This window comes from Macrobrachium rosenbergii, chromosome 37, assembly GCF_040412425.1.
Source record: "Macrobrachium rosenbergii isolate ZJJX-2024 chromosome 37, ASM4041242v1, whole genome shotgun sequence".
Lineage (NCBI taxonomy): Eukaryota > Metazoa > Arthropoda > Malacostraca > Decapoda > Palaemonidae > Macrobrachium > Macrobrachium rosenbergii.
This window is the reverse complement of record NC_089777.1, coordinates 422728-448974: the sequence shown is the minus strand read 5'-3', so window position 1 is coordinate 448974 and position 26247 is coordinate 422728. Positions and strand designations below refer to the sequence as shown.

Here is a 26247-nt window from a genome sequence, read left to right as displayed (position 1 = left end):
TGACCACGAAAGAGCTGAGATACCTGGAAACACAGGGAACTCCTAGCTGCATTCTTTGTTTTATGAAAGTCGTAGGTAGAATTTTTCTTGCTGCTTTTAGATCTAAACTTACAAAGCACAAAGATGAAAAGGCTCTCTATACCAAACCTTGAGAGAAGGTGAGAGGTGCATATAAATCAATCTCTGAATTTGATTGGACGTGGACTCCCATTAGCCAGAAAGAGCAAAGATGGGCCCTTTCTTCAGGAGTCCCGCTGGAGAAAGGTGCAGCGATTCATGGAACCCATCTCCGAGTCCTTTATCCATACACGACATCAGACATAAGGAGTTCTTCTCGGCAAAGCCGTGGTCAAAGGTTGAATAATTCCATCTTCTCCTTCCTAAATCCCCAAATTCTTTGGAGGGGTGGTCCAATTCTGATATCGACTAACAACTTCTTGCTTTTCCCATGGCCACTCTCGAATTAAATGAGTCAAATGCGATTCAGAAGGTTCCTGGACAAAGGGCAATGAGGCCGAATCATTCTCTCCAGCTTGATACTAAACATAGACCTCGAGCAGCCTGAAGTTGGCAAAACTGTATGCTTGTTCACTGTTTCTCCTTCGAAAGTATCTATTCTTTCGTAAATGCTGCTCTTCAGACGAGTAAACGGAAGGCGGAACGAGAGCGTCAGGATAAATTCTCTGGAAAAAATTTCCAGTAAATAGCTTCTGGCGTTTCCTTTCGGTCTGATGGTGCCGATGGCCTTTGCGCTGCCCCCGCTGAATTTCTACAGGATTCAGAGAATTCGCGAGATATTATCGCCTTTCTTCCGATTTTCCAAGACGGAAGCAGCGACGCTTCTTTCAAAATATCATCTGACGCCTACGCCCAAGGCCCAGTTCCGACGCCTGGCATGCAGTTACGCTCATTTTCTTTGAGTTTAATGTCTTGGTTGCCCAGCTTCATGACGCTGACGCCCTGGCGTTTAATCTCGGACACTTGACACCAGCATCGTAGCTTTCACGCCTGACATCCTGGCGCCCAGCTTCATCGCCGACGCCCTGGCCCGCTGACACGCCTCCTGAGTCCAGCTTCCTCACGCCGACGCCCTGGAAGGCCCATACTTCTGAATCTCGCTGTCCCACAAACCTGAGGTTACTTGAGAACTGGCGCCTAAAAGTGACACGTCAAAGCCCGGCTGACGTACAGCAACCAATAGACGAAAACACTTTAATCCTCGCCTTTCCTATGGCGTAGGTGGTGAGCGTCCTAAACGCCACAGCAGCTGAGGGACGATCATGTTTCGTAAAGTAAAGCCCTCTTGCCTCCCTCTCGCCTGTCAACTCTCCTTCTCAAGAAGGCTGGTGAGCTTGGAAGAGGTCTAGACTAGGAGCACAACAGGACCGAGCGGTCGCACTCCTCCACTGCAATTTCACTAACAACATATTAACACTTGTATTTTTAGATCTCTTATTATCGATCACATATTATCCCTGCTTCTGGAGAGGGATTTTTACCTTGTTAAGCCAGGTCTGAACAAATGGCAGCCAACAAATCATTAAGTATTGGGTCCTTACCTGTTTCAGTGAGGGGGTCTCAGAGACTGGCCACTACGAGAATGATCAATAGGATAGTTATCAAGGAAAGAATGAACTATTCCTGGTTACTGGCAAAGAGGAGAAACAGTATTTGGTTTGACGTCTTTCATTCCCGCTTCTTCAGACATACTGGGGATCCAAGAGACTTTAGTGTCGCTGCACCAGTTAATACATTACTTTTCACACCTGGCGAAGTCAGATATAAGAAAATCCAAAAGGAACAAGTTGAAAGCCAAGTCAGCAGTACTTACCAAAAATAAGTTATGAAAAACACAGGCTACTTGAGCGTAAATCGATCGATGTTGACACACAGCGCAGGGAAGATCTGAGGAAGAAGGAATGGCTCAGGCACCTGCAGAGGGCGACAGGTGGTTCACCTGACTAACGATCGGGCGACATTGCCGCGTAGTTTTGAAATTCTGCCGTGACGCTAGGACTTAATATATATATAACTACTAAAGTTAGATGTTTAAAAATCCCAGTACTACCTAGTGGGAAACAAGTGATTACAAAGACAGTCCATCTAGGTCAGCCGAGTCTTTTTCTTTTGTTTTGAATGGCAATCACAACTAATGGCACAAAAATGTTAGCTAACTTTAACAGTAGGTAAGATTCATTGAAATAATTAAGGTTTGCATATTACACACACAGTACAGTAATACAAAGTACAAAGTATAAACTACACCTCACCTTCAGTAAAAACAGCTACTTTCTCATTGTGTTTCCTGGAATGCATGTGATTATCAAAAGACATCTGATTTGCAAATGATTTGCCACAGGGTTTGCAATACCTCTTCTTTTCTTCTTTACTTTGGGACTGCTGAAAGATAAGACCTGTTTTCATTCTGAACCTTTCAAGAAAAAGTTAACATGTTTTCATTACATAAAAGACTGGAAAACAATGTAGTCTTCCTACTGTGATTTGTTTCCAAAAAAAGCAAATATTTTAAGTACTGTAATTTGTATTTTTCCTAACATACAAACCTACAGTTCTTTACAGAGGGATCTAGCTTGCAAATGGGAGTTGGAATGGCTGTTTAACTTTCAGAAAAGGTCATTAAATATTGACAGGCAGGGGGAAGCCCACCCACCTGTCTGTCTGCACACCATTTTGCCTTCTGGCCCAAGTGCCAAAGCAAGGGGTGAGTGAGGTGGGCTATTAATGTAAAGAGCTTCAGGTTTGTATGTTAGGAAAGTACAAATTACTTTAAAATTTGCTATTTGTTCCTTCACCAATACAAACCTTAGTTCTTTACATAGAAGACTTACCCATTGGTGGGAAGAATCTGGGTACTCTCTAAACCAACTGGCAGGTTCAACCCACCTGGGATGTACTTTCCTGGTCTGAAGGAGCAGAGGAAGGTATCCCATACCTTTAGCATGCTCAACATATGAAATGTTATAGCTGCTAGACTTTGAGGCATTTAAGTAATGAATTTGCTTCCACAACCTAATAAAGGCTGAGAACCATTATGTGTCAGGGACAATAAAACAGTTAATACAACACACAGGTTTGTTCTATTGTCTGTCCCTCTCTCCATTTGTCTAGAGAGAGGGAAGATTTGCATCCAATTGAATTTACAAAGAAAATAAATGGATTGGTGCCAAGTTGAGTAGCTTACCTGCATTCCATGTCATGTCCATCCAGCATATACTTTCGTAGCATCCTGACTCTCTGCCTTAAGCTAGAGGCAAGAGAAGAGAAAAGGGAGGCGATCAGAAACTCACACGCTCTCAAACAACTGAATACCTCAGATGAGACACAACTTGTCCCCTTGGGGGAACTGGGTGAACTACACTTGTACAGTAGCCACCACAAGACCCAAGGAAAAAAGTGTCCAAGGATTTGTGGGCTACATCCCAAAGATAAAATGAGGTGAATGTAGTCTGAAGACCACACTCCTGCTTGTAAGACCTGTTGAATTGACAGGTTCTTTTGGAATGCTAAAGTCAGGGTGATACCCCTGACTTGAGTTCTTGCCTGGGCTGAACCCTTGCCCTAACTGGACAAGGCACATGCCTGCTTGGTAGTCTCACACAGCCAGAAAGAGGTTACGTTTTTGGACACCTTTTTCTTGTTCATGTCAGTACTAATGAAGAGGAGTCGACACTCAAGCTTGAGATGCAAAGTTCTCTTAAGATAGTACCACAGCATTCTAACAGAACACAGTATCATCTTGTCCAGACCACTACTAATGAAATCCTCTACAGAGGGGATTAAAAAGGACTCGAACCTGACATCCGGGACTGATGGGTTCTGAGTCTTCACTATGGACTGCAGGACAAATTCAAGCAAGACAGATCCCCATCCTTTCAAGTGCTTAACGTTGTCAGGGAGGCCATGAAGCTTGCCTACTCTCTCGGAAGAAGCCAGGGCAAGAAGGAAAACAGTCTTGAGGGTCAGAATCCTGTTTGATGACTCTCAAGGACTTGTATGGGCAATGAGTTAAGACTCCTCACAACAAGAGTCACATCCCACTCAGGGGGCTGAGTTCCTTAAGGAAACAAGACTGTTTGAAGCTTCTCAGGAGCATAGAGATCTCCCATGAAGAAAAGAGATATACTCCTTTCAGTTTCAGGACCTGACCGAGGGCCAACCTATAGCCATTAATAGACAAGACTGAGAGAAGCTTCTCGCAGTGAAGAAAGACCAGATGGTCCACTACCTACTGAAGAGTTGCTCTAACTGAAGTGATACCCTGTCAATGACACCAACCATAGATGGCCCATTTCTCTTGATATACAGCTGCTGAGGAATTCCACAGGTATCAAGACAACTCCTCTGCTGTGCAGAAAGATAAGCCTCTTGTTCACAGGAGATGCTGGATAGTCTCTGGGCTACTTTGGCCAAGCAATACCTCTCGACATCCAGCTAACACAGAAGGTTGTTCCATGGAGAAATCTCTCTCAGGACCTTGATTAACACACCTAGCAGTTCTGGGTGCCACTCAGCATGTGGCCACTTAAAGGCCATCAGAGTCAACCAGATCCAGGGTGGTCAATGCCCTCCTGTAAATCACCTGTCAAATCAGGCAGAATGGAGCAAAGGCATACACAACTGGGTTGTTCCATGAGTGCCAGAAGGTGTCCTACATTGCAGCTCATGGGTCCGGCACTATGAAACAGAACATGAGAAGCTTTCTGTTGTGCCAAGTGGCAAACGTATCTATACCTGGATCTCCCCACGCCTCAAGGAGCCTTCCTACTATACTGGAGTGTAGGGACCATTCTGTCCTTATCACCTGACTCTGGCAACTGAGCCTGTCTGCTACTACATTCCAAGTACCCGCAATCTACCTAGCAGACATCTCTGCCAAGTGAGCCACCACCCATTTGTGCATCTGCATCATCAACTTATGCCGTGGGAGGGAAACTAGTCCTACCCACTTGCTGACATGTGCCACCACTTTACTATGGTTACTACCAACACCACAGAGCGCTTCATCACTAAATCGCGAAATTCCTTGGTTACATGGTTGTTTTCTCCACCCAGGATATTGTTGTGAGATGACTGTCAGTCTGGTCCCACACGACACTAACAACTCCTCCAGATGTGCTCCCCACCCCTAACAGGACGCCTCAGCGAACAGAAGTATCTCTGGGGGAGAAGTGCCAAGTGGCACTCTACTATAGTTCCCTGTTATCAACCACCAACTTAGATCCTGGTCCCACTTCCTGGGAGAGAGGAACTGAAGGAAAGGAGGATATCTCACCATGCATTGGAACTTCTTCAACCTCCCATTGTAGCTCCTGAACTGAGACCATCCTCCCAGGGTAAAGTGGAGAAATGGAGGTGGTATATAAAAACACATCTTCCTGGTTCAATGAGCATGTGTCACCCTCTCTGAAGGAATCTAACATTAAGCAAACAGTTTCTTCTTGAACTGGGCCAGGCGGTAATGAATCGTTCACTGAGAGAGGCTGATGACTGGCCTCCAAACCACCTGTCACCTTCCACCAAGAACAGAAGGCTGTAAAGCGTTTGAAGCATCAAATCGCTTCACACAACTCTCTATTGTGCCTTCTCGAATCGTGACCACCTCCCCTAAACACTAAGATCCTTCTGCAAGCTGGGAATATATGTCTGGAACCAGGCCAGACTGACAGTGAGGGTACAAATATCCTTCCAGCAGGCCATCCACTATGTAGGTTTCAGTCAGTGTTGCTGCTATGTTACCCAAATGGCCCAACAGCCACCATCAGCAGGCAGGAGGAACATCGCTCATCACCTCCTCCTCTTGCCCTTGGCCTCCCTCTCCTAGACTGGTCGGGGAGTGAAAGGGATACATGTGTTACCTTCACTAAGGAAAAGGTAAAGCTTTCTCTAAGAGGGCAGAGGAAAAATCACAATTTTTAAAAGTACATTGTATTTTTCCTAACTATACAAACCTGAGGTCCTTTATATCAGGAATTACTTACGGCAAAGCTGGACAGAGCCATTAAACTTGAGCAAGGTGGTTAGGCAGTGACTAGCGACAGGCAGGCGGGGGATACCCGCCTGCCCGGATGTAAACATTCCAGTTTGCCTTTTGGTCCAGGTTCAGGATTGAGGGGTACATGAGGTGGCATATTAGTATTAAAGGACTCAGGTTTAGGTTAGTTAGGAAAATACAATTTACTTTCAAAAATTGTGATTTTGTTCCATGACAATTTATACAAACCATCGGTCCTTTACATTAGGACTCACTGGTTGGAGGGAGGAATCTGAGTGAGTCTCCTGAACTGACTGGAGTTCTGCACACCTGGGGTACTCCTCCTGGTCGAAGGAGCGAGGAGGAGTACCTGAGCCTCTGACATATTGATCAGAATGCAGGAACTGCAAGACCAAATGTCAGACACTGGACCTTTTCGCATGAGTGAGGAAACGTGACTCATACGAAATAGGCTGGAAGAATCTTAGAGTTGGAGGTAGTAAGGAAAAGCTGAGATAGGGTTTCCCTTATTGCCAGACTCCTTCCTCCCCTTGCTAGAGGAAGGAGTGGAATTGCTTCTAGGATTCTAGGAGAAAAATAGAACGAGTGCTCGATGTGTAGTCTTACTGCATCAGCACCAGGTCCAGCACGTGTTGGTTCGGGTCCTATTCTCATCCTGAAGGAGGAGAAGTAGAAGAATGGGGAAGGAGGAGGAAGAGAGGCTAGTCACCATCCTTCTCTACTTCCAGAAACTAACATCTTAGGCTAGGAGTGCTTACTAGTCCTCTTTGAAGGAGCAAGAAAACACAACTTGTTGAGCAGCCACCAGGGCCAAGGAAAAAAGGTTCCAAGGGCCTGTGGGCAAGACCACATAGGAAGACAAGAGTGTGGTCTATGAGACTCACGCCATGCCTCCAGCCTGACAGAAACTGGAATGCAGGGGACACCAGGCTAATGGCTACATGAGCCTAGGGTGGAAGGTACTGCACGTCGCTCGGCCACCTGGCGAGTACCTCCTTAGATCGCTTCACAAAGCCAGGAAGAAGATGTGTCCTTAGACACTTCTTCCTTGGGAGAGAGCACTAGCGAAAATGTCGACGACATCAAGGTTAGGAGTGTCGAGCCTTTTCGGAAAGTACCACAGCTCCTTAAAGGACAAAGTAACGAATGATCTGGATCATCAACACAAAGCAAAGTCCCAGGGGGAGGGGAACAAGGATGACTCGAACCCGACAACAGATGCCAAAGGATCTTGAATCCACCTATGAGCATCCGAGAAGGAGTCAAAGTACTGAACCCCTTCACCTGTTCTTCCATCTTCTATGCTAAGGTTAGATAAGATGAGATGGTCCTAAGAGGGAACATCTCTATCCTACGACTTAAGGGCACATGAAAGTGGACAGGGAACCTAAAATGAGTCACATGCCACCCAGGAACAGTTCGGGACAGTAAGACCAAAAGCTTCTCATAATGAGGCCAACCCACCGACGAGAAAATGGCAAATCTTCAGATAGAAGACTAGGGGCCGGCGGCTTCAAGGCCTTTACAAATGAAAGGGAAAGAAGTAACCTTGGCAGAGAAGACGAGGTCGGGTTCAGACTTGAAGAGTGACTCTGACCTGAGTGAGGAGTTCTGCAACAACACCACTCAGCGAAGATGGCCCAGTCCCCGGGAGGCAGCAGAGGACTTCAAGAGATATCCAAAGAGAAGCTGCTGCCGTCGCAGAAAGCCTGACGCCAGGCGGGAAGCTGAAGGTCAGTCCCTAACACACACAGAATATACTGCCCAAAGAACTGCTTCTTGTGTAGCTGCACAGGAGGTTGGGTCAAGCATGAACTCTTCTCGATGCCTCGGCCACCAGGTTAAGCAGAGGCTTGGTCTTCCGCCTTTGTCTTTAACTCCGGGTGAGCAATGCTTGAGAACCCCTAGGCAAAACAGACAAATACAGAGGGAAAATGTAGATAATTTTCATTCTAAAATTAATTTCAATATACTTACCTGGATACTTCATACAGCAATTTAGTTGCACGCCATGAAAAACAAACACTTACAACATTATCACCCAATACCACTAACCTATAAAAAAAAAAAATCTCAAACCACCAATTATCACCTCTGGTAACGACCGGTAAACAGCGCCACGCCACCCTCTCCCGCTCAGCTGATCATCAGTAATCCCAACATTGAGAGTGGGGAGGTGGGTGGGATGTATGAAGTATCCAGGTAAGTATATTGAAATTAATTTTGAATGAAAATTTACTAAAACACATTCTGGATACTCATACAGCACGATTCCCAAAATTTTTACTGGAGGTGGACTGATCGCACTAGGAGTGTTGATTAGTGGTTCCATCCAACCATTCGTCACTCATTGACTCTGCAAGAATAGAAGGAAGTTTACAGACCACCTAGACTCAGAGTTCCGCCGACTCATGGAGGTCAGGTAATATGCAGGCAGAAGGTCTGACGGCTCAGGGATAAGAGTGTGGAGGCACATAGCCCTACATCCATCCACTTCTGTTTCCATGAGTCTTCAGGGATAAGAGTGTGGAGGCAAATATGGGCCCTCTACATCCACTTGTGTTTCTTATATGAGAACAGTCTAGTCATGTCAAGTTAGTCTCGCCTCTGCCAGAACACTCCGAGACCCTAACCCAAAACAGATACCAAGTGAAATTGCACAATGAAGTTACTGTCTTAACCTAATAAATTGCTTATTAATCAATCAGAATGTAAATATAATAATTTTTTAAAATATATATTTAACCATATAAATATATAAAATAAATAATGAGTTAATAATTAACACCCAACTACAGCAACAAAAGGTCCTAAAGAGGGAACAACCATCTAAACTCCATGAAATATCTTTAAAATAAAATAGAGAAAAGACAGAATTGGATCTCCAGGATGCGGCCTCCAGCACCCTAGAGATAGAACAATTCTTAAGAAAAGCCGCACTAGTGGCTATAGATCTAATGCTGTGGGCCCTGGGAGGAGGACCTCACACCTCCCAGTGCTCCAGCACCAAATAATCTCTCTCAGAAGAAAGAAATGGCATTTTTGGAAATGCTCTTCCTGGGTCTCTCTTAGGAAATAAATAGGACACTTGACGCGGACGAGGTCCTTAGTCCTGCTCCAGATAAATAGACAATGCCCTAACTGGACAAAGAGGTGAACCTCAGGAGATCACCCGCAAAGTCTCTGAGGGACTTAGATAAAAGACCTGGGAACAGGTTACTAGCCGATTCCATTTTCACTATGAAGTGAGACATAAGAGAGAATTAAATCCTCCTGAGAAGGGACCGAAGAGGAAAGGGCTTGGAGCTCACTGACCCTTTAGCTGTGGCTAAGGCTAGCCAAGAGGACCTTCTTCATTAAGATCCTTAGGTCCTTGATGCCAAGGGTTCATATTTAGAAGATATGAGGTCTTGTAACCATTAAGATCCCAAGAAGGGGGCTGAGCAGCCTTCCAGGAGCCAGTATCTTGGCTTAATGAGATCTCTGATGGCCAGGTCTGAGCTGATGGAAGGTAGTTTAAAATCTAAAAACTGGAAAGCATAGACCTCGTAAGCCTTGGTTTGTGACAGAGAACACTATTCTATAACCACAGAAAGAATTCGTAACCTTAGGAATGGAAGGACATGAACAGAATGTCCTTTGGCCCCGTGCACCAACCAGACTTTCCACTTAGATTGACAAGAGGTTAAAGAAGATTTTCTCTGCAGTACAAGGACCTTAGCTACCTAGAAGAGAACCCTGAGGCTCGAATCGCTAAAGGAGTTTCCATACGCACAGAAGACGAAGCATTCGGGGGATTTCTGGGGAACCTGGCAGCATTACGTGAGGTTGACGAAGGGGTGGTTCTGCCTGGGTGGGAAGAGGAACAGGTGGTTCCAGAAGGTGTTCCATCAAATCTGGGGGAATCCACTCCCTTTGAAGCCAGAACGGAACAATTCAGAGTTGGGGCTGACAGTTGGTGAAGACTGGCCGTTGATCACCCGCTGGATCATTGCAAAAAGGGGGAAAAGCCGTAGCTCAAGATTGTCCCACGGGTATAACATCGCATCCACCCCTACAGCCATAGGGTCCGAGGTTACGCAATATATGAATGCGAATGGTGATTTAGCCGATGTTAAAACAGGTTCATGTTCACTGGCCATCTCCTCCTTTAGCTTGTTGAAAACTTCCATGTCCAGCATCCATTCTTGACCTATGATTTGCTGTCTTGAGAGAGCATCTGCAATCACGCTAGTAATGTAATCTACAACAAACTGAGGGCGGAGAGAGATCTGCAAGGTCTCTGTCCATCTCAAGATTCTCTGAGCTATATCGCTGAGAACGACTGAGCGGACCCCCCCCCGACGTCTCAAATACGAGATTGCTGTCGTGTTGTCCGAGAAGACAGCCACCGTTCGGCTCTTGAGCAAATCTGAAAGTGGAAGACCTCCTCCACCGCAATCAGCCTCTTTGCATTGATGGATAGGACGGATTCTCGCTGGACCAAATCCCCCGAGGCGAATTGGTTCGTCAGGATTTGAAGCTCAACCTGCACGTCCGAGGCGCCGGACCAAAACAGAAGCTCTGGTGGGGAGGCTACGAGAGATTCCGATGTAAGACGATCCTTTTCTATCCACCAGAGAAGGTCGCTGTGATGTCCAGTCCCAAGGGATCAGGACAGAGTCATCGCCGGTCCCAGCTCCTCCTGGAGAGCCAGTTGAGTGCTCTCATGCGAAGCTGAGCCCAGGAACCAGATGAGCCAGAGAAGACAGATGGCCCAAGAGAACCTCTAAATGTCGCAGATTGCTCCCCTTGAGGATAGAAATTCTTCAAGCATGAAGAACTCTCTACCCTCAAGGGAGCCAGGAAAGCCTCAAAATCGAGGGACCCAACCTGATCCCCAGATAAGTCATAGATTGAGAGGGTGTTTGTATTTGACTTCTCGAAATTTATAACACCCAGAGTCTGACACAGGTCTACACAGGTCCTTTGCCCGGATCATTGCTTCCTTCGAAGAAGCCACAGAAACTAGCCAATCGTCCAGGGTACCGGAGTATCCTTACCCGCCTGGTGGAGAAAAAGCAGATAAGCAGGAGCCATCATCCTCGTGAACACCTGAGGTGCCGTAGCAAGACCAAAAACACAGGACTTTGAATTGCCAAGCCCTGCCTCCAGCCACGGGGCTATGAAACTCATGGACGATGACGAATAGAATCTGGAAGGTATTAGATCTATGGAGACCATCCAGTCGCCCCTCCGAATGGACTGAAGGACAGACTGGGTGGTTTCCATATGAAATTTGGTCTACAATAAAGGTGTTTAGATGGAGAGATCGATAATGTGTCGATTCTCCAGTCGCCTGGGCACTAATGCAATTACGCGCTGTAATAGCTCGAGACGGAGACGGGCCTGACGCACCTTCTGCTGAAGAGCTCGGATTCTCCTTCCAGCCATTCAATGATGGAAAGAGGGGAATACTAATTTAGGTGATGGGAGTCTCAGAGAGAGAGGAGGTGTGGAAAGGGAATCACACACTTCCCTGAGGACTTCACCACCCACGAAGCCTACACCTTGTCCCTCCAAGATGTCCAGTGAAGGGACAGACAGCCGCCAATCTGAACTGGACAAGGGAATGACTCTAGCCGGCGTAAAAACCCCGCTCCCTCTAGAGACGCCCACGAGATTTCAGAGGAGGCTCCGCGCTGGAGAAGCCAACACGCTATTGACAAATTAGATTTTCCGCCCGATAAGAGCCCTCACTCACCGGGACACAAGTAGAGTACGCCGACATTAACTCCCCAGAACCACCAGAAGAGGCTCTGGAGGAACCTGGTTGAAGAAAAGAGGGCAGTTTGATCACTTTAGAAGTAGCTAGCAACTTAAGGAAGTAGTGGAGTATCTTTAATCTCACTAATGACTCTTTCTAGAGTCTCTGCTCAAATAAACTTCTGACCTGCTAAGGGGGAGGGACACAATTGGGTCTTTGGAATTGTTGTACTGCATGCGGAGGCAATGATAAGATACCTCCCTTCTCTTGACTTGAAGGAAGGTAGCGATAGAGGCAGCAATATTGGAGGAATTAACTAGAGAAATGGAAAAAGACTGAATGAGAGCCTCAAAGATCGAGGGATCCGGAGGGACGAATCCCGATTCTTTAATGAAGTTAAGGAGAGTGGAAAGGAGCCAGAAAGAAAAAGATAATTGTCTTCCAGCCAGACGACCTAAAGATTCTAATCGGGAACATTCACACGAGATGTCAAATCTCTTCATGTAAAACAGCCGAAAGCCTACCTAAAGTTAATACGTTAGGTTCGGGAGAACCCGCAAGACTGTGCTTAACTGAGCTAAATATAATTTCTTCTATGAGAAGAGGACAAAGTGAAACCTCATCTTCCGGATATGAGTGATTGAAATCTATTCTAACATCTTGGATAACTCCTCCGAAATTTATCGTGAAGATTGACTCTATGTCGATTTAATTCTCCTTAACCTTGGAGGAATAAATCTTCTAAGGCAATAAATCTTCGAGGATTGGAAGGTTCCGGACGGATTCTGGATGGAAAGCCCAAATAAGTTTAAAATCTCGCCGAGTGGGGGAATCAGAACCAGAATCCCTAATAGACTAAGCATCATCCTCATTTGAAACAGACTGAGAATTAGAAAATCAAACCCAACCGACTTGAGGAGGAGGGAGAAAGGATCTAATCCTGCAACACCCAGAGCCTGAGAAGAAAGTGAAGAACCCAGCGAAGACAAGGACAAAGTAGAAGCAGAAAGAATCTGCAACCACTCGCCAGACGAGGGATGAAGCTATAATGACAAGGAGCAGCTGGAACTCTGCGAAAAGAAGGAAGAGTGAGACTGCAAAATATCTAGCCAGCAACACCTTGCTAACACTCCAGACAATGAACCCACACCGAATCACAGAGGTGGGACTGACTTCTTCACAATCCCAGACGAAGGCAAAGCCTGCGACTAAATCCAGCGCGCAGGGAAAGCCTGCAATAAACCGGACACAGGTGGAACCTGCGAATCTCAGAAGCAAGAATACTTGCGACAAACTTCCAATGACAGGACGAACTATGAATCCACAGGTGTGCAGGAGAAATCATGATTTGACTCCAACACCTTGCAGCAGGAGGAAACACTATCACCATGACCTCTGGAGAAACTGGACCCACCAAGATTCGCATCTATACTGCACGGCAAACCCTGAGATGCGACACCTGAACCATGACGCCCATCGCCAGATCGCTGAGAATAAATGCTGTTACTTGCTCAGGAAGAGCGAAACCTAATTGCCTAGCTTAACAAAATCAATACACCACACATCAGGGGAAAAGAAATACCCGACTGCACCGGCCAACTGGTCTCCCATGCCGCACACACTTCTCGGGCTAAGCAGAGGCGGATCACAATTCCTTTATTAGAGGAATGGCAGACCGCAGGCAGTCGGGGAATGTCTGAAAAAAAGAAGGGCAGGTACAACATCATCATCTTCAGTCCCTAACTCTATCTAAAAGATTGCCTAATTCAATAAAAGACATCTGCATCGATTCAGCAATCTGATCCGAAAAAGATGCAGAAAATTGACTGACTGATTTATCAAAAAGATCAGTTATATCAGATTTTGACAGGTGCTCACCGGAAGCATCTGCAACATTTACAACATCATTGCTATTACCCGAAGAAGGTTCGGTTAAGGGCTCCTCGATAACCCCTTGAATAGCAGCCGTCTTAGCTTTAGATTTTCGTTTTTGTAATTAGAGATTTTGATGTTTGATATATCTGGCAAACTCATCAGATGACCATTGTTCACAATCGCACATTTCTACTCCTGCATAACGCCCTCTACAATTACAAATAGAATGTCTATCATTAGACAGGCTTACTCATCCGAGTCTTGCAATTTTACAGCCAAGCGCCTGGAGTCACACTCTGTCAAAGTCCTGTGACGATAATCCTTCGGAATCCATACTGGGAATAAGAAGCAGGTGACAAAACAGGAATAAGGAAATCCTAAAGTTGAAAGTGAAGCGAAGCCGAGAGAACCTCTCTCGACGAGCGCGAGAAAACAACTGATGATCAGCTGAGCGGGAGAGGGGGGCGTGGCGCTGTTTACCGGTCGTTACCAGAGGACAATTGGTGGTTTAAGAATTTTTCTTTATGGGTTAGTATTAAGGTGATAATGTTGTGGTAAGAGCCAAGGCAAGTAACTAAGTGCTGTATGAAGTATCCAGGGAATGTATTTTGAAATCAAGTTTCCCAGAAAGAGGCATGCCTCAGCCTTCTGGTATGAAGGAGGAGAAAAAAACTACAGACTTGCAGGAGGTACAGAAAGACGGTAGGGATTTTCAGTCGAAAGCAATCTCTTCGTGAATCTTCATGAGCAGCATGTTCCATCCCGATCACTCAAACCCGAGGTTGGGCTTGTTTGCCAAATACACATCCCCACCGGGATGCATCTGGCTAATTGAGATGTTGGAGTGCGCTTTGGGGAACACTCTCGAGTACTCTGCAAATGTCAACAGATGAAACAGAGGAAAAACAATTTCTTGTTTGTCGATAAATGCCACTACTGTGGTTTGTTGTTCAACGAACTGTGACTGTCGCAAAACTCATCCTGGAATTCCTCGGAAGGCCAGAAGGCTGCCTTGAGCCCAGGATGGTGATGCCGAGAAGGTACTTAATCGTCTCGGCCACACACCTTCAAGAAAAAGTCTTACAGATGTGCGCCAGTCTCCTCAATCGTGAATCCGTAGAAATAATACGAGGGGAATATATGGGCATATTCAGAAGGTTCTTTTTCTGCAACTCAAGACAGCTTCAACTCCTCCCTTCATACTTCAAGAGAAAGAAGGATGGAGGAATGGCAGCAGACTTCCCCATTCTTTTTGAGCGTGGGGAAGCTTCTGCAAGATGACAGGATACCGAGACAATTAGTTTCTAGCCGGGCTGATACTTCTGAATCAGAGCAGCATGGGAGAGGGGTTGGATGATAAGAATTGCCAAGACCTGGCGGGAAATAGATACTTTCTCCTGGAGGGAATCCACCTTGTGTCTCGGCAATGTCACTGCCAGCTCTAGAGACCTGATAAGTATAATTTCATCCAGGAATCTTGTAGGTAACTTTTCCCCTGCTGGATACTTCTTTCTCTCTCTTCCTCTTCCCTCCTCCCTATGGGAAAAAGAGGTGAAAGACAATCGTTATGAGTACTTTCCTAGAAGGGTAGGGAGAGGCTATGTTCCCACAGAATTTACTGTCAGGACTTTAGGAGTTGAGGGGGCTGCTGGTTTAAACTCGAGGTTGAGTCGACAAGGACAAGGCAGTGCCCCTGGTACAAACCTCGATTACTGAGGTATTCAAAATCAAGAGAAAGGCAGATCCATGGTGTCTGCTTAAGTATTTGAGCCAACTTGGGACTTAATACGAAACTGAGATCTGGAATTGGGGACAAAGTCCTTCTCTTAGCACCAGAATTGCCCATAGACGCAGTCGGCCAGAGCCTACAAGGTAAGTAGAATTCATATCCTGGTCGGGCTGGGCAGGGAAGAAGCAGGTGTCTGACCTGAATGAACTCCTTCGAAGAAAAGAGTTCATCTGGTCGAGAACGCTCTCGGAAGCAAGGACCGCTGTGGCCCCCAACACTCGGCCTCAGAACTGCAAGGGTTACAGTGATGAAGATTATTCATTAGAGCTGAGGGTCCATCCCGGGATCTCGCCTGACGACCAAGCGCTGCTCCTAAAAACGAGGAGATCGGGCCACCTCTGAAGAGGAACACCCTCGCTAAGCCTCGGGCGGTGAAACTCCTGTACTTCCAAGCCTGGAGGGAGCCTGACAGATCCCATGAAACCCTCAGCTACCTGGCTGTACTCTATGAGACAATCAAGGGACCGAGACCCAAAGTATGTTAGGAAGCTGAACTCTGAAGAGTTCTATATGTTCATTGTCTCACACCTCTGGAACAACCGTGGAGGAAAACAGGCAGAACAGGTGGAGAGAAAGATACTCCACCTATCCTGCCAGTCAGACCAACAGGAGGGGCGACAGGAGCGATATAGTCAACCAAAGGAGATTACCGCTACATCAAGAAGTTTTAAAGTGGCAAAGCCGCTCCTGAAGAGCAAAAGCCTCTAACAAAGCTGAGAACCTGATTTGGAAAAAATCCGAGTGGGGCCGAGAAGGAGCGATCATGCTAACGCTAATCCAGATTCTGGGAGGCGCGGGGACTGGTAGGCAGCAGGGCGAGCCGAGCTGAGCGCTGGAGCCAGTCTCACAAGCGACAAAGTGGCTGGGCGGTGGGCGGCTGAGCCAGCCCTCAGAAGAGCGACTCAGGCGCCGAGCCGAGCGGCCATTCGCGAACACAATCGGAACTGGACAGGCGTAACTCATCGCTGTGAAGTATTGCTAGTTTCCTGAATCCCCAAACTCCTTCGGGGCAAGGTCCCCAGAAGAGTTCAAAGGGGAATTTCATGCCTGCTATCCCTGCATGCTCAAACCCCTAAGGTTCAAGACACAAGTATGGAAAACCTTATTGCCAACCAAAGACGCATGAGCAGCATCAAGACACCTGGCATCTCGCACCCACACCTGGCATCCTTCAGCTCCTGTGACACCTGGGTGTTCGGCATTTTCTCATCCTGTGCCTTCATCAGGAGAGCGCCATGATCTATAGAATTGGAGCACCCACAAGACTCTAAAAATCGTGAGCTGGCTGCTTTCAGTTTCTTAAGATCGAAGAGTTGTGGTACAGAACCAGTCTTAGACGCAGACTTCCAAGACTGGTAATGCGGTGCACGGCCCGAGAGGCCGCTCTCGTGGCCTCCGTAAAATGCTGGTAGACCTCAGGAGAATGCGACCGGTTCTGCCTCGGCGAGCGCCAACAAGAGAAACTTGTCTGCCAGAAAAGAGTCAGTCCCGCAGGACTCCCGAAGGGAACCTCTTCCCTGCTTCTTTTGGTGTTTGAACCGCCAGGATCGAGACACCAGGGTGGGAACCCGACCAAGCAATGGCAAGCATTCGGGGAGCACTTGTAGTGCTGGCAGGAAGAGGTGAGACACCCAAGTGCCTTGGCCCTTCCTCTCACACTGCTCCCGAACTGGGCCAAGGAAATACTCTCCAGGCCAGATCGAGATACTCGATATTCCATAGAATCTGAGCACTTGAGCTGCTCGCAAACCCAGCGGGCAGCTCCCCATCTTAGAGGCGAAACTCCCAGAACTGGGAACGAGATTGCAACTGAGGCCCGCGTGCCCAATGCCCCCAAGTACAAAACCCAGGGTGGCGTTAATCAGTTTCCCCTAACTCCAAAGGTTGGGAAGAGCCGAGAGACCCACTGACTCTCGGAGAGACAAACCCGGGACGTCCAAGGGCATCATGGTAAAGAAGCAGCCTTCCTCTCCTTCACAGCCGACAGAGGTCTGTCCGACCCTCTGACCTCTTGGACCGGGAGTAGGGAAGGAAGGGGCAGCAGAAGACAAAATCAAGATGAAGAAGCAAGACGTGCGGCTACTTCCACAGGGCGACTCCTTCACCTCCACCGCATCTTCACAGGATGGTGAATGCCTTTAAACATGTAACCTCCAAGGCAGTCAGGCAGGAACACAACGGAAGCGGCCTAGGACACAACCACCAGGAGAAGCAGCAGGCATGATCAGGACAGCCGATGCAGGAGCTACAGCAGTGGTTTGGAAGGCAGGAGCTACTGCAATGGCCAGGAATGTCACTTTCCACAGGGTGACTTCCTTCACCTTCACTCCAACATCTTCTACAGGATGGTGGACATCATAACCTCTGGGCAGCTGGCAGGAACACAATGGAAGTGTCCCCGGGCACAACCGCCAGAAGCAGCAGGCATGATCAGACAGCCGGCGCAGGAGCCACGGCAGCGTTCAGGAAGGCAGGAGCGCACGCAATCGACAGGAACGCTACATGAACGGATAAGGATGTATGCCCCAGGAGACCAGGAAGAGCGCCCAGAGACTGTCGCCGAATTAACAGGAGCTGTAACACAGGGAAAGCTACAGATGGGACCACAGATATGCTAGAGGCAATGCTACAGCATACATGAAGGCCAGCAACACAGCCGATCGACCGCACATCGGTGGAACAGGAGTCGGAACAATCCCCGACGCGGAACCATGTCATCCAGCTCGGTATTGTATCGATCCCCGCATAACACTAAATGAATGTCCAGCCAATCACACTGCTGTCTGTGATGCTCAGTGTCAACCTGAAAGAAAAGCAAAGATGATTAGAGGAGGGAACTCCTCTCACTACTTAGGAAATGTCTCATGCAGCGAGAGGAGGTACCAAGAAGAGATTGCTCGATTGCCCGCCCCTTCCCCGTGGTCTTCGGGCCCCACAAGAGAGTGAAGAGGCCAAGGAGAGAGATCTCTCACCAAGGAGAGATAAGGAAGAACCCACGGGAGAAAAGGATGGAGGGAGTGGCCACCGGGCGGCTTTTTCTGTGGAAGTAACTTACAGACAACGCTCGCAACCTCCCACCCGCCCCTGCAACTCCCTCCCAGCGCAGGTGGTTAAAAAACAACACTCAAAGTACAAGCAGGAAGGGGAAGTAGTCATACTTTTGTTACAGATATAATAGACATTGTATTACTCAATGTAAAGTTAATTTCATACCCTTAGGTTCAATAGACTATAAATACAAAGCAAATATCAAAAAGGTAAGTGAACGTGATAATATCGATAGTACAAAAAGTTAAATATTATTTAAAATTATTAACAACAAACAAGAAAACAAGCACATTTGACAACCACGCACTGTGAAAAAGTAAATTATCATGAACTGGAAAACCTTAGAACAAAATAATATAATTTGTTATTCAACCTTTACAATACAAAACTTATACTTAAGTGACTGGACATGTTTAAAGAAAGTAAACTGCTTCCCCTGCCGGATACCAAGAAGTCTGGTGAGCTGAGGGAGACTGACGCATAGAAGTGAAACAGAGTAGTCGAAGAAATATAGGCTGAGTGGAGATAGAGAAAGCAAGGAGTTCAAAGACAGGAACAACCACTACTTCCTGGCAAGGACCCAGAAAATGGAATACAGAGGGGAAACAATCATACAAAAAAATAAACACGAAACTTAACTATAAAATTTACAGTAAAGATGAAGGGCTAAAAGTTACACTTTGTACATGGAGGGCAGGAGGTCACATATGAAGCTTAACTCATGCCCTGATCAATGTAGGGGAGAGAAGATATTACGTCCCAATCTAACATCTCCAAAACGTATAGGAAACGCCTTCATTATCTAAATAAAGGGCTACAAGAGAAGCATTACCACTCAGTTACGCCCTTAAATACACATTAACACAAACCCAAGATGGTGCAGGGGAACAACGGGCTATAAAAGGTTATCACAAATCGGTTTGTATTAATAATGTTCAAAACACAAGTAATATATAATGGAAATACATTGAGATTCCACCTTGTTAATAACAGCTAATGACAGTCAGGCAGAGAGATACGAACCAATGCCTGCAACGCATGACAGCTGAGAGCAAACTGAATGTTATATTCGGACAGGCGTGTATTCCCTACCACCTGGTGGTAGTTAATGGTTCAACCACCGCTCTAGAGTTTAATGGCCTTCCAGCCCACGCTGAAAGCAATTTCCCTGAATGTAAAGGACCGATGGTTTGTATATTGTGTCAGAACAATGTTTTATTATGTATCTTTTATTGTTTCAAAATTTTATTAATTCTATATTATTTTTCTTTGTGTGGAAGTATTCATCTAAATTTTTATTACTACTTACAGTTGCTAAGTTTTTTCCCATTACATTACTTATTTCTTTCGAGTCAAGTACAGTACTATCATTTTTCCATCTTTTAATATGGCATGTTTAGGTAGTTTAACATGGGTACCATTCATTTTCCTGGATTTTTTCCATAATTTTTGTATGGGAGTGTTATTAGAGAGATCTGATACATATTTCCTCCATGAAATGATTCTTCCTTAATTAATTTTTTTTTAATTGGCAGAAATTATGAGCTACATAGAGGTTTTGCAATGTATTGATTTATAGTACAATATAGTAAGTTTTTATCAAGTTCCTCTAATATCAGTACGCTGTAGTCTATTTTACTGAATTTTTATCCAAATTATATAATGCAATTGTCTCCTAAAGAGTACTTTATTTATTTCACTGTTAGCTTATCAGACTCACCACGGAACTGTGTGTTTTGTTGGATGTGAAATTTGGTTTTGGTATTGCTTTATCAGCAGCATTTTTAATGAAATCAACAAGAAATTTATTAGTTTTATTATGATCTTTTATATACTCAGATGGTAGGATATTCCTAGTGCAATATCACAATTTTTTAAAGTAAACTGTATTTTTTATAACTATACAAACTTGAGGTCCTTTACATTGGGAATTACTTACAGCGCAGCTGGAAACGGCTGCTGAACTTTCAAACAAGGTGGTTAGTCAGTTAACTGCCGTCTGCAGGGAGTCCACTCGCCGAAGCGTAACATTCCAATTTGCCTCGCCCAGGTGTCGGGATTGAGGTGGGCATGAGGTGGGCAGAGAAAATGTGTATCGTAAAGGAACTCATGCATAAAGTTAGAGGAATAAAATTTACTTTGAAAAACTGCTTTAAAGTAATTATTTTCCTAACTATACAAACCTGAAACTTTATATTAGGAATTATTTCAATGAAGTCGCGAAACGGCTGTTGGAACTTTTCTGAACAAGGGTGGTTAGGTACTACGAAAGATCATCACCGGGAGCAAGCGGAATCACCGCGTCCGGATGTAACATTCACTTGCCTTTCGCCCGTGTCAGATTGAGGGGTGCATGAGGTGGGCATGAAAATGGAATGTGCGACCTCAGGTTTGTATAGTTAGGAAACATAAAATTCACTTTAAAACTGTGATTATTCCAACCCGATATAACAACCATCGGTCTCACATTAGGGAGACTCACTGTTGAGGAGAATCTGAGTAAGTCTCTATGAACCGACTGGGGTTCGCTACACCTTGTGTTCCTTCCTGGTCGAGTAGAGCAAGGAAGTGAAACTGCTCTGACAAATGATCGTGGGCTATAAGAAACACGAGATCAATTGTCCGGAATTTCTGGGTCCTTTGCACAGCCGGGGAGGAAATGACATTTTTATAACAAATAAAGTTTATATATACTGCCCAGTAATTACATAGCTTATTAGTTTTTAACTGGTAGCTCAAAAATTTTGAAATTATGGTCACTCTAGTTTGTTTTGCTTATGGCGACGTGTCTCACCCACTTTCAGACAAAAAGAAAAGGCACAATATAGCAAAGAGCTTCAATTTGTTTATGCGCTTATGTCCAAGTGAGGGGAGGCAGGTGGGCTCCGGACAGTGTAATTACAGGCAGTCCCTGGTTTACGACGGTCCGGCCTACGACGTTCTGAGGTTACGACGCTAAATATAGTTCATCAAAAATTATTTCCCAGCTTATTTACACATGTTCCGTTATGATGCGCCATACGCTGATTCTATAGAAGAACATGGCTCCAAACGGCAGAATAATAAAAATTTGGAGGTTTTTTGATGAAAAACTCAATAAAAATGCAGTTTACATCATTTTCAATACACCCAAAGCATTAAAAGTAAGGTTTTCTTAGATTTTTGACAATTTTTGACGATTTTTCGGTTTACAACGATTTTTGGTTTACAATGCGTAAGCGAAAAACGTGGAACTCCCCGTCAGAACCGATCGCCTACTGCAAGTATATATACAACTTATTTTATTATAAAATAAACATTTTTATGTAATCACTCCAGTAATTATATTGGGTTGATTCCCACATTGAATGAGGTGGAAAAGGACATATCTACCCCAAACATTATTAGTAGTAATGAGTTTGAGAATAAAAATTTGCTAACATTGAATCAATGTTGTTGAACCTTACCTGATAAGAGAGCTGCTACAGGTAGATACTGCCTCTGGTTGGCACTCATCTTATCCAGTAGAGGCGAGGCGTAAAGCCTGATGGCCTATTACAGTAGGTGCTTTGTAGCCATGGACTAATCTCCGAGGGCTAGCAAAGCACAACAACAAGATGCCCCGGCCCAGGTGCAGTACCACACAAAATAACCAGAGAAATCCACTAAAAATCAAATTAAAAACACCAATACCCAACCGTAAAAACTGGTAAAAGACTGGAGGGTACCTGGCACAGAGTACAAATTCCCAGGCTCCTGCCAAAAATCAACACCCTAAGCAAGGCAGAAAGAGATTAAAGAAAGGACATTGCTTTCTTACCTTTCCTTCCTCAATACCACGCCAGCCAAGGTGAAACGGACTCCAAGGTACTGCACTGATTGTAAGCAGTCTCATGATCCCTTAAATCATGCGATGCAAACACCAACTTGCACTTCCAAAACGTCGCTTGCACAATTGACGTGGGGGATAAATTGTGCTTAAACGCCAAAGACATAGCGACTGCTCTTATCTCATGGGGTTTTACCTTGAAAGAGGAGAGCGAGTCTTTGTTCACCATGGAATATGCTTCTGGAAATCAGATTCAGAAAAACACAGGCCATTCTTAGACAAGGGTCTAGGAGGGATACTTCACGAACACCGCTACTTTGAAGTACTACTTAATGTCTCGTTCTGTGAAGATAAACTATGACCACATTGGGCAGAAAGTTCTTTCTTTTCAGGACGGCCCTACTATCTCGGACAAGTTCTTGATCAGAAAAGAACAAGGCCATGGATTTGATGCACATCTGTTCTTTGCTAGAAAGTCTAGGGAAAAAGAGTAAACCTGCATTCTGAGAAAATCCTATGTTTTCTGTTCAAAGCATGGACTCTTAGGCTAAGTGCCAAGGTGACCAGAAAGAGTTTCCTGTTAGATCCCCTTTAAAGAGATAGATTGCACAGTGGCTCAAAATGAACTGGAAAGCTTACTTAAGGACTAATATCTAAGTTCCATGATACAAAGGTTTTTTTTAAGTTTGCAGTACAAGACTTAATAAGATCGATAAACTTGGTTCGATAATAAGTCCATTCCTTTATGGCAGATAACTGTGCTATGCATAGCTCTGTATCCTTTAAAGGCACAGGTGGAAAGTCCTTTAGCAGAGTGCAAGAACAGAAGAAAGTCCGCTATTTCTGCTACAGAGGTCTCAGAAGAGGACATGTTATTTTGTCTGCACAAGGACCTGAAGATGGACCATTTTGCCTGGTAGACATTATCTGAAGACTGTCTTCTACACTTCTCAATTGCGTCTGCAGCCGCTCTTGAAAAGCTCCTTCTTTCAGAGCAGTCACCTGACAGTTTGAACCCTGTTAGGGCCAGAGAAGACAGGTTTGGTGAAACCGACGGAAGTGAGGTTGCCTGAGAAGAAGTTGCTTCTGTGGCAGCAGTCTCGGGAAGTCCGCAAGAAGTTCTAGTAGATCCGGGAACTACTCTTTTGCTGGCCAGAAGGGGGCTATCAAGATAACGGATAGGTTTTGACGAGACTGGAATTTGTTGATGACTTGCCTCACTAAACTGAATGGGGGAAAGGCATACAGATCTTTGTTGGACCAATCCTGCAACATTGCATTGGTCACCCATGCCAAGGGACCTGGAACTGGTGAGCAGAAGAGAGGAAGTCGGTGATTTCTGGAGAACGCGAACAAATCTATCATGGGTTTCCCCCAGAGCTTCCACAGATCCAGACAAACCAACGGGTCTAACGTAAATTCTGTGGGAAGGATCTGTCTTTGACGGCTCAAATTTGTCCGCGAGAACACTGAATCTCCCCTGGATAAAACACGTTGTCACTCGAGTGTCGCTCTGGTGTAACCAAAGAAGAAGGTCCCTTGCTGCTTCGTACAGGGAGAAAGCGTGGGTTCCTCCTTGTTTCTTGATGTAAGCCAGTGCCGTCATGTTGTCTGAATGCACTGCTACTGTCCTCCCCCGAATTTCTGAAGCGAAGCACTGTAGGCCCAGAAATATTGTCTGCAATTCTTTTACGTTGATGTGTCAGTTTTGCTGTTCCTGAGACCACGTCCCTGACACTTCTTTTAATCCCAAAAGAGCTCCCCAAACTAGGTTTGACGAGTCTGAAAAGAACTCTAGGCTGGAGTTCAGAGGATGAAGAGATTTCCCTTCTGACAGTCTCTTCCTGGAATTCCACCAACGAAGATCTTCTCACGCATTGTTATCAGGAACACTAACGAAAGTCTGAAACTTTTTCCTGTTCCAGCTGACTCTGAGGAAGAACTGGAGAGGTCTCAGGTGAAAGTCTTCCCAGAGTGACGAATTGTTCCATAGACGAGAAGGTACCTAGAAGAATCATCCACTGATTGGCTGAGCAAAAGCTTATATTCATATTTTCTTCCACTGTCTGGAGACACTTTTCTATTCTTGGGACTGAAAACCAAAATCCTGAGAGTTGATCGTCATCCCTAACAATACATGAATCTCCTGATGAGCGCGCTAGAAAAGACTTGTCCCGATTGATGAGAAGGCCCAATTCTTGAGTCAAGAGAAGAGTCGTGTGAATGTCCTCCATACATTGAGCTTTCGAGCAGGAACATAGTAGCCAGTCATCTACTGTAGATATCGGGAGATCTTTATCCCATGAAAAGAAGTCATTTCGCTAGGGGAGCAATACCAGCAGAACACTCTCTATGCTATGAGAAGCCAAAGCAAAGAGCCTGGAAATTGGAACACCTTTCCTTCTCAAAAATACACAAACCTGAGGTACTTTCTCGAAGTCGGATGTACTAGAATGTGAAAATATGCGTCCTGCATGTCAATGGATGCCATCCATTCTCCCTAGCGAATGGATGCAAGGACTGAATGGTTTGTTTCCATCTTGAATGTTGTCTTTTGACAAAGACAGTTAGAGCACTCATGTCCAAAATGGGTCTCCAGCCCCCTGATGACTTGGGCATCACAAAGACGGTTGTAGAATCCCAGAGAATGAATGTCCTCTACTAGCTCTATAGCCTCTCACTGAAAGAGGGCTCACCTCTAGCAAGAGCAGCAAATCTCTGAGCTCTGGAGAGAGTGCTGTCAATCTTGACAGGCTTTGCAGATTAGAGGAGGTTTGTCTAAAAAGTGGGATAGTGTAGCCCTCCTTCAGACAGACACTATCCAAGATCCTGCTCCCTTTGTTCCCACTGTTCCCAAAAGTGAAGGAGCCGCACTCCTACCTGAGTACAGATGACTATGTTTTCATTTCTTGAGTAAGACTTGGAAGAGGACTTCTTGATGGAATGCTGTGGGAAATGGGTATAAGTTCTTGTTCTAGTCTGGGATCTAGAACGGGAGCTCCGACGGAAAGGGAGTAGGCTGCAGCGGAGATGAAGATCTGGGAGGAAGAGTTGAAAAAATCTCGGGGCATCTTGTAGATTGGGAGAACAGGTCCTGAGTGTTCTTTTTCCACAGGTCAGAGGCAATGTCCAGTACTGTAGCATGTGGAAAAAGATATGTCTTGTCCAAGGGGGAGAATAGGAGGGGCAATCTCTGAGACAGAGTGATGCCTTTCGAAGTAAAAGAGCACCAAAACTCCATCTTCTTAAGAATACCCACGGCGTACAGACTGGCTAACTCCTGCGCACTATCGCGAACGGACCCGTCAATACAGGAAAGTACCCCCAAGAGATCCAACGAGATTTCTTGAGGTAACAAAGAGCACTCTTTAAGTTTGCACACCAGAGCGCCCACCACCCAGTCAAAGAAGCTCATCACTTTTTAAGGTGCGCAAGTTCCGCAGCCGAGAACATAACTTTGGCTGAGGAGAAAGCTGATCTCCTAGCCAAGTCGATAAGGCCGGAGAAGTCTCCTGAGACTCACAGGAAGGAGCCCGGTCGATAAAACCTGTAGCTCAACCTGACAATCTGAAGGAGGGAAACAAAAAACTGCTTTGCCTTGTTCCCTCTTCTCAGAAAACCACCTTTCTACTTCATCCAGTGCCTTCTTTGCTGAAGAGGAAAGAACTAATTTCGGTAATTTCGAAGGACCGACTGCGGGGGCTTCCATAAAGAAGGTCGAAGCAGGAACGCTGGGAGTAGCTGGTGAAAAGAAGCTAGGATAAGTAGCTAGCAGGAATCTCAACAGCCCAGAGGAAGCCAATGAAGGAGCGTCTTGTTCTGGAACAACTTCTTCCTCAGAAGAGACAGGAGAAAGTAATAAGTCCGCTGTCGTCTGAGCCGTAGGAGAAGCCTTCTAAAGCAAACTGAGAATATTATCCAGTTTGCTCTGAATTGGGTCAACTGGCGGAGGAACAATGTCCGAGACA

General features: G+C 45.6%; 1 protein-coding gene across 2 annotated transcripts in view; it reads right to left on the bottom strand.

Moving 5' to 3' along the window:
• Positions 1-26247, bottom strand: part of LOC136825236 (cytoplasmic 60S subunit biogenesis factor ZNF622-like) — a 405172-nt gene that overhangs the window by 324380 nt on the left and 54545 nt on the right. Inside the window, exon 2 of one of the 2 annotated variants that reach the window (XM_067081270.1) lies at positions 2271-2397. In XM_067081270.1, coding sequence (XP_066937371.1) covers positions 2271-2397 — 127 coding nt within the window. Of the gene's footprint in view, positions 1-2270; positions 2401-26247 lie in introns of both variants that reach the window. The other variant, XM_067081269.1, reaches the window with a different exon arrangement.